Source organism: Molothrus aeneus, chromosome 1, assembly GCF_037042795.1.
Source record: "Molothrus aeneus isolate 106 chromosome 1, BPBGC_Maene_1.0, whole genome shotgun sequence".
NCBI lineage: Eukaryota > Metazoa > Chordata > Aves > Passeriformes > Icteridae > Molothrus > Molothrus aeneus.
Genome location: NC_089646.1, coordinates 130,676,402 through 130,689,169, shown reverse-complemented (window position 1 = coordinate 130,689,169; position 12,768 = coordinate 130,676,402). Strand labels below are relative to the sequence as shown.

At 40.7% G+C, this 12,768-nt stretch overlaps 1 protein-coding gene across 1 annotated transcript in view; it reads right to left on the bottom strand.

The window, feature by feature from the left end:
* The window catches only part of NIPAL2 (NIPA like domain containing 2), a 50,106-nt gene that overhangs the window by 19,501 nt on the left and 17,837 nt on the right, over nt 1-12,768 (bottom strand). The window contains 2 exon segments of the mRNA XM_066547768.1: nt 6,568-6,739; nt 12,298-12,366. Coding sequence (XP_066403865.1) covers nt 6,568-6,739; nt 12,298-12,366 — 241 coding nt within the window.

Here is a 12,768-nt window from a genome sequence, read left to right as displayed (position 1 = left end):
GACAGACATCAAAGCGCTCCCCAGGAGGCCAGTGAGAAATCCACAGCCCTCCCAGCTGCTCTGCTCCTCCTCCTGAGCTCCTTTGTGCTCCCACTCACAACCCTGGGTGCACTCAGTAGCTCAGGACATGAATTCCTCCCAAAGAGGCAGTTTAAGGCTAACACACACTCTCTGCTCTCCTCTCTGCAGGGTGGCCTCCAAGCTGATCCTGCTTTGAGCAGGAGCTTGGGTTAGGCACTTCCTGGGGTTCCTTCCAACCTGAATTCTCCTAGGACTTGTGGACTCTTTGCAAGAGAGCAAGTGGGCATCCAGAGGCTAATAACCAGGCCTACCAGATATATGAATATAAGCCCTTACTGTATCCCAAATCCAGTTCTTAAATGCAGACCTACTGAAACTCCCCAGACTCTCTTCTCCTTTCCTACCCTCCCTCAGACCACATGTGAGGTGTCTTGCATCTTCCCACCTCTCCTCCTCTCTACCAGTGATGTTCTACCCCCACACTTTCCTCCTAGCCCACTTCCCCTTGATTTCACCCCATCACTACAGTGTAACTTTAATTCCCTACCACTCAGCCCAAATTTTTCCTTTCCCATGCCAGAGTTCTTTTGCTCTTCCTTCACAGAAACTGTGCTTCCTCCTCCTCCATCACATTATACTGATGTGAGAAATAAATTATTGAACATTTTGTTTAAGTCTGTGAGGGAATAGACTGGGGAACTTGGGCAATTGCTGTGCTGCAAAGTATGAATACATCTTTGCAATGTTTTTTCTTTTTTGTTGTTTGCTTTCTTTTTTAAAAAAGAAACATAGAGACTGAGATCTGTGTCAAAATGAGGAATAGTTTTCTTCTTGTTGTTTTTTCTTTGTTTTTTTTTTTTAATTGGTTAGCAATAAAATACAACAATACAGAAACCCAGACAAAAGAATCGTGTCAAAGCTGGCAGTAGCTTGGGAACAAAACAAGCAATTTATCATTGTTCTGAAGCCTTGCTGGTTTTGAACCACTGGCTTTGGGAATGCAACACATGGACAGCCTCAGGCCTGGATTATCAGCCTTCAAGACATCAAAGCAAAGCCTGGTCATCTGAGAAGACTTGTGTACTTTCAGGTGAATTAGAATAATTTTTTAGCTTTTTCACTAGTTATTAAGGTAAAACTTCCAAAAGTAGGCAGAGATCCAGCTCCCATTCCCAGTGACAATGGTAGCCTGCTACATGAAGAGAAGGGCAGAAAATCTGTGAGATGATCTGTTAAGGATTAAAATCAGAGAACCAGCACATCCTAAGGTAATCCTTGAGTTTATTTTATGCCTTGAATGCATGCTTGTATTAATACCCATAATTTGAGAAATAAATAGGTACTGTAAAATGCTTGTATCTATACAAGAAAGCCTTTCTTAATGCTCATGAAACTCAACTGGAAAATATGATTTGACACTACATCAAAATCATCATGATAAATAAAAACTGTTGGTTGGAAAAGGGGGGAAAGGGTTTGTTCAGGAACTTAATTGTTATCTAAAAATCTTCATCTTCTTACGCATCAGCATAAACCAGGCTGGTTTACATTGATTATTGAATGAATATATTAATTATATATTGAATGATCGTATATTCACATATATTGAATAAATGTGTATTCATTGCAGCATGTGAACTTCAGTGTAAATTGAAAAAAATGATTAAAAATTTGAGGTTTTTTATGATATGCAATTAAGTGACTTGAGAAAGGGCTGTAATGGTGCTACACATAGCTCAGTCAGCTGCTCATTCTCTTAGGAGAGTGATCATTCACAATTATCTCCATATGTAGGTTTTCTCCAGCACAAATAGAAATAAAGAGCAGTGTGATGTGTGGGTTCTGCCACTAGCAGACAATGAATGGTGAGAATCCAGCTCACAAAATAACTCCTGTGTTTCCTAGACATGAAAGCTGCAGTTATGATTGGGTTGTGTTTGTTTCTTTAAGAAAGGGATAATACACAACAGAAATAAAAGATAGAAAACACACCCTGATTCATGGTATGTATTCTGTGTATTTTGTCCAATCCAGCCATAAAAAACTCAAGTGTGTGTGCATGATTTATTTTTCCTATGCAAAACTATTTCACTATAATTGACTATTGAGCTGTTTTCCTAATAGTCAAGCCATTTATGAATATGATCTTTTTACCTCTTATTGTTACTGTCTAATTCTACACTAAATAGTTTTTGTAACAACTGTTCATAACAGTTATATACATATATAACTGTTTATAACAGTTAATAACAATATTATTATATTCTTTCTTTTCCTCTTTTCAATTCCCAGATGAGCTTTATGCACTATTTAAAAAGATTAGTGCTCTCCTTATAAATGCAAAGACTGCTTGCACTACTGTCTTCTCCAACAGTTTTCAAAAAAAATCACAAAATTTCGTATTTGCTTTAAATGTTAATTCTCTTAAGCTTAACAGATTCAGTCAGGCAAAGGCATTTAAATTCACCCATGCAGAAGAACACTTCACCAGTGGTCTGGATGGAATACCAAGAGAAGAGAACTAGATACAATTCAAAGATTATTGCACCTCTCTCAGTTTGTACAACAATATTTCACTTTGAGACCAAGCACTTTGCATTATGCAACCTAAGGGTGTGCTTCCATCTAATCAAGCAGTTTAAGTTCACCCAGTTGATTTTGCCCTAAATCATTTGAGCAGTGCTCAAGTTATGAGGATGCAGTTGCTGGCAGTCACATTCCAAGATGTGACCTCAGAATATGCTTTTTATGAACAGACCCTCAGCCTGTCTTCCAAGCTGAAGTGGTTCAGGACCCTCCCAGTACTGAAAACTTGAAGATGCTTCAATCCATCCCCAAACAGAAGCTATTGTGGTCTGCCACAGAGTCAGGAAAATCTGGAGAGACAATGAGTTACATAGTGCAATTCATTGCTGCAGCTCAAATGACACCTGGGAACAAATTCATCACATCTAACTGACTTCTAAAACCCATTCTTAGTTTATATGATGGAGATTAATGCTCCACTGAATACAAAGAAAGACATTACAGATACCTCTTGACAGCTGTCTTGCACACTGAACCTGTAACATTTCTAACATGATCAAAGATTAGTACTGGAAAAGTGGTGAACAAAACATGAAACATTTTTCCCCATCTGAGAAACTGCTCAAAAGAGAGACCATTAAAGTGAGCTTAATTCTGGAACCTGGATTATAGGACATACACATTGCAGAGAGAAGGAAAAACTCTGAATATCCTTTTTCTTGCTTTTTCTAGACAAGTACAAATCAAGTATTTTAAAGAAGAGTTTAGTGAATGTTTCCTAGATATCATTAGTAACAGAGTCCTCAGAATTCCAAGTTCTTGGGCCACAAAGATGTTACATTACAGTGAGTGGGAAAAATCCATTTCTACAAGAGTATCTGAGAATCTTCCCAAACTATCTCTTTCCTAGGACTGAAGCCCTCCATTGCTGTTTACAAGGAGCATATAAAAATGCAAAGGGATCTTAACAATGTCAGCCTGGGTGGAGCAAGTGTAAAACAACTCCCCACAGAATGGTGAACACTGCAGAAGAAATGGTCTCCAATGCCAATGACTTTTCCTCACCTTTCCCATCCCCAAGTCATTTCTGCAGGCAAAAGCAAGATGATGAGCTAAAAACCACTGCAACCTAAAATTACCCAAGCTACGTGAAAAACATGAGTTTTACTTTTTAAGTATAGAAAGTTTCTTAATGATCACATCAAACATATATTACTCCTCCACTTTTAAATTAAAAATTTACTAATTTCTCCTCTTGAAGAAAACAACTGCTGTCTTCTCAAACTATTTAAAACCCTGAACAGATGTAGAGCTTGCATCATTGCAACCACACACAGAAATACTTCCACTGTGTAAGAAGAAAAATATATTTTTTTTCTATCTCAATTCTAAAAAAATATATATTTAAATCTCTTGGCACCATGCCAATTCATGATCTTTGGTGCTCTATTCTTTTTAAAATATGACACTGGAACAATCCAGCTCAATAGAACGAGGCACAAAGTTTTCAGTATTTAATTGATACCGGGTTAAGTGCAAAATCCAGTTGGATGTAGTTAAATGTGGTGGCAGAGCATAATAGATGTTGGCTCCATCTATTTTAAGATGCTTCCCGTCTCAGAAGTCTGGAGATATATGATGGGTACAGCCCAAATCCATTCTGGGCAGAGACTCCAGTCTGCCTTCTCCTCCTCCAAACCCTGGTTTCCAAGCAAAGGAAACTCCCTGCAAACCCAGAGACCTGCAGAGAATCCCCTGGATGCCTGGACATACTGCAAAGGACATTTCTCCTCAGCACACCATATGTCCTGCATTTCCAATGGCACTGAGAGTCAGCCCTTACCATATGGGACATGTTGACACTGAATTTGGGAACAAAATGCTTCTCAGAAGGTTGGACTTGGGGTTCAGGTATGCATTTGGAGTTTGTTATTAAGTACTTTAATTTGTTCATTTAAAAATAATTAATTTATGAAAGACATTCAACAATACCTCAAAAAAACCTGTGAGGTAGACTCTACAAAGGCCACTCCCACCACTTAAAAGTGGTCACAACTTAATGAGAAAACTATTTCTTGATCTTTTAAACTGGAAAACCTGCTGCCTAAACTACCCTTGGCCCAGTTGCTAGCAGATGATGCACACATGACTTGGGCAGTTCGTCATTGCCCTAAATGATGAACTCTTTTAAAATTGAAAGGATGCTCTCTCTCTCTGGCTTTAATTTCAGAAGACAGGAAAGTATCTTGTAGTAGGAAGTGTTACTGGGAAGTTATTGCTGTAATTGGCTGTCTGCACGATTTTTGCTTGCTCTTCTTTAAGGGAATGTTTCTAGACTAAATAAAATTTCAGATATTTCTATTGTTTGGGCTGTGAAATGGACACTGCCAGCTGATTTATGGGAATGGAATATAAGATATTAAAGTGCTTTCTAGAATCTTACAGAATAAGTGTTCTGGGACAGTTTAAAAAAATAAAATGGGTGAGAATTTTGGTAAGATATAACAGTTAGGAAAATAGTTTCTTGGTATTTATTGTAAGTGAGGGAAGTGTAGAATGAAGGAATCACCAGATGCAACACTTCTTCACTTTTTGCAAAAGCAAAGAAGGAATCAGCTCGGATAAAAATCAACCCTAAATGTGATCTCATCTTTTTCAGTTTAATAAATATTGGGATTTTTCTTCCTACTCACTGCTTTTTGCTCTTTCTTTCTAATTTTCTATAATTTTATTCAGCTTGGACAACAAATGAGATCAGCCAACGTTCTTTGATGTTCAGAGAAGTTCTGACAATGCCTACAATTGTTACAGATAACTACTGCCACCAAAATCACACTGGGATACATCATATTAAGTTACACTTTCATCTCAGGTAATATGTCATTCCTTTCTTTGAGAACTCTTTCCTACTATGATGAACTAACATGGCTTTATATCTGAAATTCTGCAATAGAATTTAGCATTGAAGGTTGCAGTAAATTGCCTGCAGTTTCCTTTTGCCTCTCTCTCTCTGCTAAATTGCACCTACATATTGTGAGCTGCTTCATTCCCCTACAGCTAAGCAGTCCACTGGGAAGGTATTTCATCTTTTCTACCTTCCCATGGAGAGTCACTCACTGCAGTGTCACTTCCAAGCATGTAACTGGTAGCTGGAGACCATGCAATGTAATCACTTGCCAATAGCAAGTAAATGAGCATATCCAGAACTGTTGAGATCTCTCAGTCCTGGATGATTCAGCTGTGGACGTGAAGTGAGCAGGTTAAGGGATGTAGCTGCACCCTCTATTCCTGTTTTTACAGCTTCTGTGCAATATTGCCCTGTCTACCCTGCTTTACACTAGCACAACATAAGGACATTTTCAAATGTGTGTTACTTTGTCAAAGAAACAGACATCTCATACCTGAGCACCTTAATAACAAAAACCCCTACATGAAGTAAAGAGTGAGATCCTGTCACTTCAGCTAAAGTCCAATTAATCTGTACATAAAGGAACAAATGAACATGTTTAATAATGTCCATAAATGTACTAAACATTTCTGGAAATTTCTAGGCCCTTTTTGTCACACACTGAAGAGTGTCAAGCAAGTTTGCCCACATCAACATGAATCATGGTGAACAGGCAGCAGAAACTACTTGGTGTGATGGTAACACAGAAAATGTGCTGTAGGTACTCAGGATCAGAGCACAGCTCTGAGCATGCAGCAGGATGCCAGTTCCCCTCTTTGGGAGCTTGCAGAACTGGCAGCCCTTACAGCACTGGGCAGGAGCTAGCAGAGCACAGTGACACAAAAGACAAAACCATGGAAAAAGAAATATATTAGAAGAGTCTTTGATTTAATTAGACAGTTTTTGTCAAACTGTCAGCTCATGTAATTATATGAATAATTTCTTTTCAAACCATGACATTAACGTTTTCCTCTTGTGTTCCTGCTGCAGTTTCTGTGGTATCATTCCTCTAGCCAGAAGCAAGCGGCTAGAGTGAAGCACATACCTGAGCAAGAAATGGCAAATGGTCTCACCTATAACAGAAACAGATCCCAGTGGAGCCACCAGAGCGATGGGGGCGAGGGCATAGGCTGTGAAAGTGCCCAGCTCTGCCAGCCCCAGGAGGGCAATGCCACAGCACCACAGCTTGCTCCTGTAGCACGGCTTCGGCTCTGCCTGGCAAACCAGCCGGAGGTGAGCGCATTTCTAGAAAAGGAATTATCAGGAACAGGCATGAAGAGAAAAACTTCCATTGTGTTCTTATGTCTGACAAAAGTGGCATAATTAGGGGGCTGTCAACTTCAAGTTCCAGGTGCATCAAGGTTTTCTTTTTAAACGTGACTTTGAGCTTGTTGCTGCAGAGCTTTGTGTTAACTTGGTGCTGCTTCAGATGCACTTTCTTAGCCGTGGTGGAAAGGGCTGAAAAATTAGGCCTCTGAATAAACCTGAAAAATGCTAAGTGAATACTAGCTAGTGCTTCCTAGGTATCACTGCACACATCTGCTCCTGTCTCAAAGCAAAGCTCAGCAGTTGTGCTCTGAATCTGCAAACACTCAAAGGCAGGAGACAGGGCAGAATCAGAACTGTGGCAACAAACTGGGACAGCGGGAACAGACAACAGGGTGTTCCTGTCTGTGAAACATATCCTCACCACAAATATACTTTCAAAATGAAAAAGGTGGCACTTAGTCACACCTTCTGTAGGGAGGACTCTAAATTAATTAAATAGAATTTATGATTTGGCTACAGTCTCCTGTTTGACCTTAGAAGGAGATCAGAAGTAAAACATTATTTTCTAAAGAAAAAACAGTTGGCACAGGTATAACATATACTCAAGTAATACTTCATCAACACTTCCTGTTACATGACGAAGGTATCATTGGCACAAGTTGTAATTGTTTTTTCTCTGGCTGTACAGCAAGAACATGTATATAGCAAGACAATTTGTCTTTGATCACACTGATCCTCTGAAACAGAGTCCACGCAGTCTCCATCAAGAAAGTGTCATAACTGGGAATGATGCAATGTTTACCAAATTAATTCTGCAGATTATATTTTCCTTTTTCAAATTACTCTCCACCCTTTCTGCACATGGATCAAAAAAGGTGGAAATCAAATGATACAGTTATTACAGTACAAATGGTGGTAAAAGAAATTTTTTTTTCTCCATCACTTGATATTTGATTTTAGAAGTCTCCCTGCAGAGCCCGGAGAGGATGTAAAGGATTTTCCTCATACTCCCATCCTTCTCTGTAGGCTACTTGACAGAGCATGGGACAAAGAGCAATGTCTGTAATAGCCCATAGTCTTCGCCAGTGCTCTTGTTGAGAAGATGTAGCACATTGTTGCAGCTTTGTGCTGTGTAACATATTCAGGGGATGAAATTCTAGGAGAAAGTTTAGCCTTCCAAGAAGAAAAAGAGCAAAAGGAAATCAAATTTGTGCCACCCATCCAAAATGGATTTTCCATTTTTATAAACAAAGAAACAAAAAAACCCCAATAAAGATACAAATTAAATTAATAGTAAACAATACTAAATTATTATTCAAGAATCCGAGTTTCTGCCAAAATTAAATAGACAAATTCTTAACTGAATCCTGAGGGGTATTTTCACCCCAGATTCTTGTAGGATTAACTTTTGAAGACGCAGTGAGATTGAAAAGGTGTGCAGCAAACACAGGAAGGTGAGCTCAGCAACTCCCCTACAGCCTTCTTTCCCCAGATGTCTGTCTTCTTTGCACAGTGATGTGTGCAAATGGTATTTAGGTGGAGGCTGTTTATAACTCAGCTGAAATTGCAAATGATGAGCTGTTCTTTAATAGACAACCTGCTAGAGGGAAGAAAAACAGGATAATGGTCTACATGGTCAGAAAGGGACAGAACAAAAAAATTTGGCCTGTCCAGTTAATAGGATGTGAAAAGAAATGTTGAGATCTAGGGAAAGTCGTTATTCATATTTAGAAGATATTGTTACTAAATGGAGAAAAACCCAATTTAAAGGATAAAAATAATCAGTTTAATTTTTCTGTCATATGGCAATGAGAACCACTGGGTTTCCCTAATCAACATTTAAAAAGATGATCGTTCAAATCCAGTAAGGGCTGTTATGATTACAAGTCAATGGAAGTGTGCTTGTATGCCTTGGTACATCCCCTTGCAAAGCATCTACTTTGGCACCCAGTACCCTCAGCAGACAAAAGATATGAACTCTGAACAACCTCATTATTATGGCCAGACTTAATTTCCACTTCACCTTCACTTTTCTTCACTTCACCTTTACCTTTCCACTTCAACTTCAGAGGTTTTCCTAGAGCCTGTCCTAGCACTGTCACCACCTGTAGGTTGGAATTCCTGTTGGAAAGGCAGCAGTCATCTCAACTTGCCTACCTCCTCTGGCTAAACAGGTTTCTTTCTGTGGGATTCTCTAGCTAATGATGTTTAAATAGAAAGCAATCACTGAAGAACTGCGCTGGTTTGACAGGAAATATGTTTTCTGGGATGCTGTGGTCAGGCCAATGGGTGCTCAGATTTTAATATTGGCACCTAATGTGGCCATTGGGACATTGGATCCGCCTCTGAGAACACAGGGCTAAAGCAGGGCTCTCCCCTGGGAGGCTCTCTTGGGTTCCGGTCAGGGAAAGGTTCAGAGCTGCCCTGCCTGGCTGCGGGCTGGGCGGGGCAGGGGCAGCCATGGGGCCGGGTGAGGTAGGCCCAGGGGCAGCCATGCGGCCGGGTGAGGTAGGCCCAGGGGCAGCCATGCGGCCGGGTGAGGTAGGCCCAGGGGCAGCCATGCGGCCGGGTGAGGTAGGCCGGGCCCTGGACAGAAGGGAGGGGAAGGCCCCTGCAGGATGGAAGGGTGGAGGAGCACTGAGAGGCATCGGGCAGCCACCCTCTGCCCCAGGAGAGACAGAGAGAGACACTGTGCTTGTGCCACCTTGAAATTTAATAGTGGCCGGCCGAGAAGGAGAAGGGGGGGGGAGGTGTGAGAAGGTGCCCGGCTGGGCAGCCATGGGAGTTCTGGACAGACAGAGCCTCAGATTTTTAACCCTTTTCTTGGATGATGGAAACATTACAAATGCTAATCCTCCTGGAGCTGAATGAGAAGAGAGATAAAGATGAGACAAGAGGAAATGGGCCACGAGAGAAATAGAGAAGAACTCAGGTGGAAGAGATGATGGAGTAGCTTATGCTGGACTCTTTTTGTGTAGCCATGGACAGAGCCGTGTTCCTTGTGACACAGAGACTGCATTCTAGGGGGAGGCAATGCCTCAGGACCAAGAGGGTTCGGTGTGGGTACCCCTCGGCCCCAGGGGTTGAAAAATATGGGGGGGACAGATGTCCCAAAGGAGAGACTGTGCCTTTTTGGAGTGGGACAAAGCATCCTTAAAAGTCGACCCTAGAAGCAGCTCTGGTCTGTGTTCAGTGGTGAGAGCGCTGGACATGAAAGGAAGAGGTCACCATTGGCACAAGAAGGACTCCTTCTCCTCTTGATGAACTGAGGATTGAGTGTTCTGAGGGGTGGTGCCGGACCGAGAGTCGATGATTTGGGGGATGTATTGGGAATTTGGTGGAGAGGAGGAGGAGATGTATTTGTGAAGTTTTCATTTTCCTTGTGTGTTCTTTTTTTTTTTTCCCTTTCACTTGTAGTTTAGTTAACAATTTTTTTTTTCCTAAGTGGGAGCCTGCTTTGCTTATTCCTGATCACATCTCACAGCAGAAACCAGGAAGAGGGTATTCTCATAGGGGCACTGGCATTGTGCCAGTGTCAAACCATGACAAGAACCTTCTAGCTTTAATAAATCGGGTTACTATGAACAGAAACTTTCATATTCCACAACTTTCTGTTTCATTCTTTACAGAAAAAACAAGAAGTAGCTTTATATGAGACCAGCACAACTTCTAAAATACTAGCTAGCAAAAATACTTCTTCTGAACAATTTACACAACAATGTCTTCTGTGCTTTAAAAACTTCTGTTAGAAGACCTCAAAATGCAACTAAGCCTACAAGACACAGACTATAATAAAAAATGTAACTTTCTACTGAGTATGTATTCTAATTATTAAAACAGAAAGTATTTTATAATTGACATCTTACAATGTTTTACCACAGTTGTAAGGACAACACCTTCCTTTACTTTTATGATTTAAATAGTGTTTACTCAGATTATTTTATCTTAATTGCAAAAGAAGAACTAAATTGGCCAAAGTTGTTTTGGGGTCCAATATTGTAAAAACCTGTATGTCTGTATGCATTTATGGAACAAGTCCTGAAGGAGGTGACTCAGAAAGGTGCCCTCCTTGATCTGCTGCCTGTCAGCTCTCATGAGTGACATGGTGACTGGTGCCGTCTTGGCCACAGAGACCACGAAATAATCAAGCTTAAAATCCTTGTTGACAGGAGGAAAAGTACAGCAAAACCTCAGCTCTGGACATGAGGAGAGCAGACTTCAGGCTGTTCAGGGACCTAGTTAGAAAAGTCCCCTGGGATAGGTTTCAGTAGTGCTGGGGTCTGCCAGTGCTGGTCACTTTTTAAACATCACCTCCTAAGGGCACAGGAGCAGCAATTCCCCAGTGTCAGAAGTCAAGCAGAAGACTAGTTTGGTGAACAGGGATCTTCTTTTGGATCTAAGGCAAAAAAGGAAGGTGTGTGCCCTGTGGAAGCAAGGTCAGGTGACCTGGAAGAATAAGAGATGCAGCTTGCCACTGTAGGGAAAAACTTCTTGTGGCCAAAGCTCAACTTGAAGACAGACAGAAATGTGGAGGACAATAAAAATAGATTTTTCAGATATTTAATAGCAAAAGGCAGCATAGAAATAACATCAGCCTGTTACAGGATGTGGATGGGCACCTCACAAACAGGGACATGGACAAGGCAGAGGTGTTTAATGCATCCTTTGCCTCTGTCTTCAACACAGATGATGGACCAAGGGGGTCTCAGTGCTCTGAGCTGGAGGACCATGGCTATGAGAATGATCAAATTCCAGGTGGTTCTGAACTTGTACTGCTCCAGCTGGATCCCTACAAATCTATAGGGCCTGATGGGATTAATCCAAGAATCCTCAAAGAACTAGCTGATGTCATTGCAAAATCTCTCTTGATTTTGATCTCTCAGCTGACTGGAAGGTGGTGAACATTGTCCCAGTTTTCAAGAAGGGCAAGAAGGAGAACCCTGAAAAATTCCTGTCAGTCAGACAGGAATCAGAAATGAGACCTGTCAGTCTCAATTCAGTGCCACTAAAATAATGGAAAAGTTTATTTTGGGAGGTATTGAGAAACACCTTGACATCAACACAGTCAATGGTCACAGCCAGCACAGCTTCATGAAGAGAAAGTTCTGCTTATCAAACCTGACTTCCTTCTGTAACAGGGTAACCCACCTCACTGATCTAGGAAAGCCAGTTAATGTAATTTTTTTGGACTTCAGCAAAGCTTTTGATACTGTCTCTTATAGTACACTTCCTTAATCCCAGGTTCAGTGGGACCACAAGTGACTCACAACTGGTGTTTCTTTCTGGCACATTGAAAGGAGGAGGACTTATGAATATTTCTTCTATTCCTGTATGACAATCACAGCACAGAACAGGCTGAGAGCTCCCAACAACTCCCATCTCCCAGCAATTATAGCAGGGCACTAGATTATAGTTAATGAAAGAGAGAAGGTTAAATAAATGCTACAAAAGTTGCACTTTGAACTTCATCAAAACCAAATGTGATGTAAGTACTTGCTAAACATAACTCTGAATAAAGAGAAACCATATCATACCTGTATATTCAAAGAGACACTGATGAGAAAATTTGAAGCAGCAGCAAGTAAAACTCCAAACAGCTGAGTCTGCAAATCACAAGGCAAAGAAATACAAAAATACTTATTAGTTTAAGAAGAACAATATAATGGTGGTTTTCTGATAGCACATTATGGCCCAATCAAAACCAAATTATTGTACTTCTCAGTCATTGAGTTCATGCTGCAGTGAGTAAAGTGGTAAGGAATATCTCTGCATAGTTGACTAGGGCTTAAGTAATAAACAAGTGGGAATGGAAAGGCATGCTGGTTTTGCTGTCCTTCAGTAGAAAACCTTCTTCAATCTCATGAAAGACAAAACTACACAGTTGAAAACCACAAAGAGGGTTTTTCCCCCAAAAAAGGACCTAGTTTTCTACATTATCCAGATGGAAAACCATCAGCAATCAAACCATTCCTACCAGAACACAATTATCTTACATGTTAACATAT